At 31.6% G+C, this 3,148-nt stretch overlaps 1 protein-coding gene across 1 annotated transcript in view; it reads left to right on the top strand.

The window, feature by feature from the left end:
* LOC108732201 (uncharacterized) overlaps window positions 1-3,148 on the top strand; it is an 18,738-nt gene that overhangs the window by 9,999 nt on the left and 5,591 nt on the right. The window contains exons 14-16 of the mRNA XM_018462880.1: window positions 211-669; window positions 1,530-1,713; window positions 2,132-2,282. Coding sequence (XP_018318382.1) covers window positions 211-669; window positions 1,530-1,713; window positions 2,132-2,282 — 794 coding nt within the window. The remainder of the gene's footprint in view (window positions 1-210; window positions 670-1,529; window positions 1,714-2,131; window positions 2,283-3,148) is intronic.

Genomic DNA, 3,148 nt, shown 5'->3' with positions numbered 1-3,148 from the left:
GAGACAGTATCGTGTCTCCAGATATATGTATAACGTAATATTTAGTAGCTTTAATTCAAAATAAAAAATTATAGCGTCAATTTTTATTCTCAAAAAATTATTACTATATTATAATATAACAATATAAATAATTAGTGTTCTTTAAATTTTTATATCATTCAACATAAATGGAAAATTTGCCGTTACTTAAAACATTTTATTAAATTGTAGAATGATCGCAACGTTTTTGGAGCTGAATGGAGCTAGACAAATATTTCCATGTTGGGATGAACCAGCGTTAAAAGCTATCTTCAACATTTCAGTAATGCATCATGTGAAATATCTGGCATTGTCAAATATGCCTTTAGTACGACGGGAATTCTTTGAATATGATATGACGTGTACGTACTTCAACACTTCTCCAATAATGTCCACTTATCTCGTGGCGATTATCGTAATCCCCATGATTGATTTTCATTCTCTTTCCAACGAGAAAGAAACCGTCAATGTGTGGTGCAGATCGTCTTTATTGAGATCGGAAGTGACATTTATGTATAATATTATTGAAAAGGTCACACCATTCTTAATCCAATATACCAATAATTCCGAAAAGGTTCCGAAAATGGATCACTTCATCACATCGAATTATCCGGTTGTAGCCATGGAACATTGGGGACTCATCATTTACAAGTAATATACATAATTAAAAAGAAATTAATGAAACCATTAAAATTAACAAATATGAATATTATTTTTAATATTCAAAGTTTAGTAATTAAAAACGTGTGCATACTTCACAGACAAAAAAAATGCATATTTTTATGTTTAGATTATCTAAAATAATGTTTAATATATATACATATATATATTGCAGTTTCCCTCTTTTTTCAATCCAACATATATTTTTATACAGAATATTTCTAAAGTTTTTTTTTGTTTGTGATCCAATCCCTGGATCTCGGAAACAGTTTTAGATATTGAAAAATAAAAATTTTAATATATTAAGGGAACAGTTGATGAAAACGTGGACACGATCTTTTCAAGGCCAAGTCAATGTGATCGATGTTTTCTTGTATAGAATCCCCCATTTTTCGCTACAACTTTTGTAGCTTACTTTAAAAGCTTTTTAAAACATATATATAATAAAGTTTATTTTTTATTAAGTATTTTCTCAGTTGTGAGATTTAAAAATAATGATATCGCTGACATTAGGATAATTCAAGGTGTCCAACTTACAACTAAAACATTTTGAATGTTGTTCAGGGTCAAGATCTTGATAATTTTTTGTCAAAGTCATGGCTACTAAAAGGTGGTTCCTCTCTTTTTCATACTTACGTACATGAGAAATTATTCTTTCATACTTATATACATAACAAATTATTCTTATTGTACATAAGGAAATTATATAAAAAGTTATATATACATGTATAAAAAAATTCAAACAACACACACATCTGATTTATTTATGAATAACATAATTACTCGAGAGTACATTAGATTTCATATTCAAAACAGAAACATTTTATATCATATTACATTCTGTCTTTCAGTGAATCATTAGTTACCTATGACGCTAACAAACATCCAACATATAGGACAGCAGAAGTAGCAATTATAGTAACACATGAAATTGCACATCAATGGTTTGGTAACTTGGTCACACCGTCTTGGTGGTCTTACCATTGGTTAAAAGAGGGACTTGCTTCGTTCCTACATACGTACATCATCGACAAGGTTATTTAATAATATTAAAATGCAAAGTTGCTTATTATTGGAAAAAAACTTTGAAATACATTTTAATCTCAGATTAAAATATAATACCAGTATTAAATACAATTAAATAAGGCGTTTTCATAAAATTTATTAAGGTATACGATATAGAATTAAATAAAAGATAGCACGTGCTTTACTTTAGAATTATATTTTGATATTGGATAGTTTTGAGTAATCTCCATACATTTAATAATAATTAAATTAGATATGACTTTTCTTAAAGAATTCGACATAAAAGTGTTATTAGAATGTAGTCGTTATAAAAAGTAAAATTGCGAAGTTTTCAAATTGGAAGTAGTAAACAAACTGATTTTTTATTTCTAATGCGAACTCTTAATCGAATTTAATATTCAGTCACGCAACACACGATTTTTTTCAGATTTTCAGAGATTGGCGGACAATGGATTCTTTTGTGGTTAAAAACTTACAGTTTTGCTTGAGAAGAGATAAAGGCGGATTGGGTCCTGTCACAATGGAACTTAATAGTATCTCTGACAGACCGGATCTTTCTATTGTATTTTATCAAAAGGGTAAGATTATGTAAATATAATTAAACTATTGTCTATAGATTTTTTTATGTATGTAGTACAAAGGAAAAGATAAAATAGAAGATTGAAACAAACAAATTCTTTTTTTGCACAATATACGAGGGCAAATCAATAAGTACTCATGTTTGAAGATAGGTGACGTTGTTGATGCAAGTTGGCATTACCATCGTGTACTACCATATTTCAAATGACGCCATACAAAATTTCAGAGTAATTCATGCAATAGTCTTGATTTGACAGCAATTCGTAGTGAGAGTGTTTGATGTTTTCCGATACGATGGAAAAAGAACAATATCGATCCGTGATTCGCTTTTTATTTTTGGATGGAAAAACGTGCGAAGAAATAAAAACGAAGATGGATGCCGTCTATGGGAACCCTTCACCATTTATGACAACCGTCAGATATTGGTTCAACGAATTCAAACGTGGTCGTTCGTCTGTTTTTGATGAGGAGCTGATGGCCAAACGAAAGTGCGTGAAGTAGCAGAGGCCATAGGCGTGTCGTATGGAATGGCATTAAATATTTTGCATGATAATTTAGGAATGAAAAAGCTGTCGGCCCGATGGGTGCCGCGATTGCTCACGGTGGACAACAAGCGAATGCGGCTATCAATTTCAAAGCAATGTTTGGAGCTGTTCAAGTGCAATCCGAAGGAGTTTTTGCGTCGAGTAGTAACCGTTGATGAAACATGGATTCATTACTACACACCGGAGACCAAGATACAGTCAAAACAGTGGATTTCACCCGGCGAACGTGTTCCGAAGAAGGCCAAGACGGTCCCATCGGCCGGAAAAGTGATGGCCACTGTTTTTTGGAATGCGCAAGGCGTAATCTTCATCGACTACAT

This window comes from Mycetomoellerius zeteki, unplaced genomic scaffold (assembly GCF_001594055.1).
Source record: "Mycetomoellerius zeteki isolate Tzet28-1 unplaced genomic scaffold, Tzet1.0 scaffold149, whole genome shotgun sequence".
Lineage (NCBI taxonomy): Eukaryota > Metazoa > Arthropoda > Insecta > Hymenoptera > Formicidae > Mycetomoellerius > Mycetomoellerius zeteki.
This window is presented reverse-complemented; position numbering and strand designations above follow the sequence as displayed.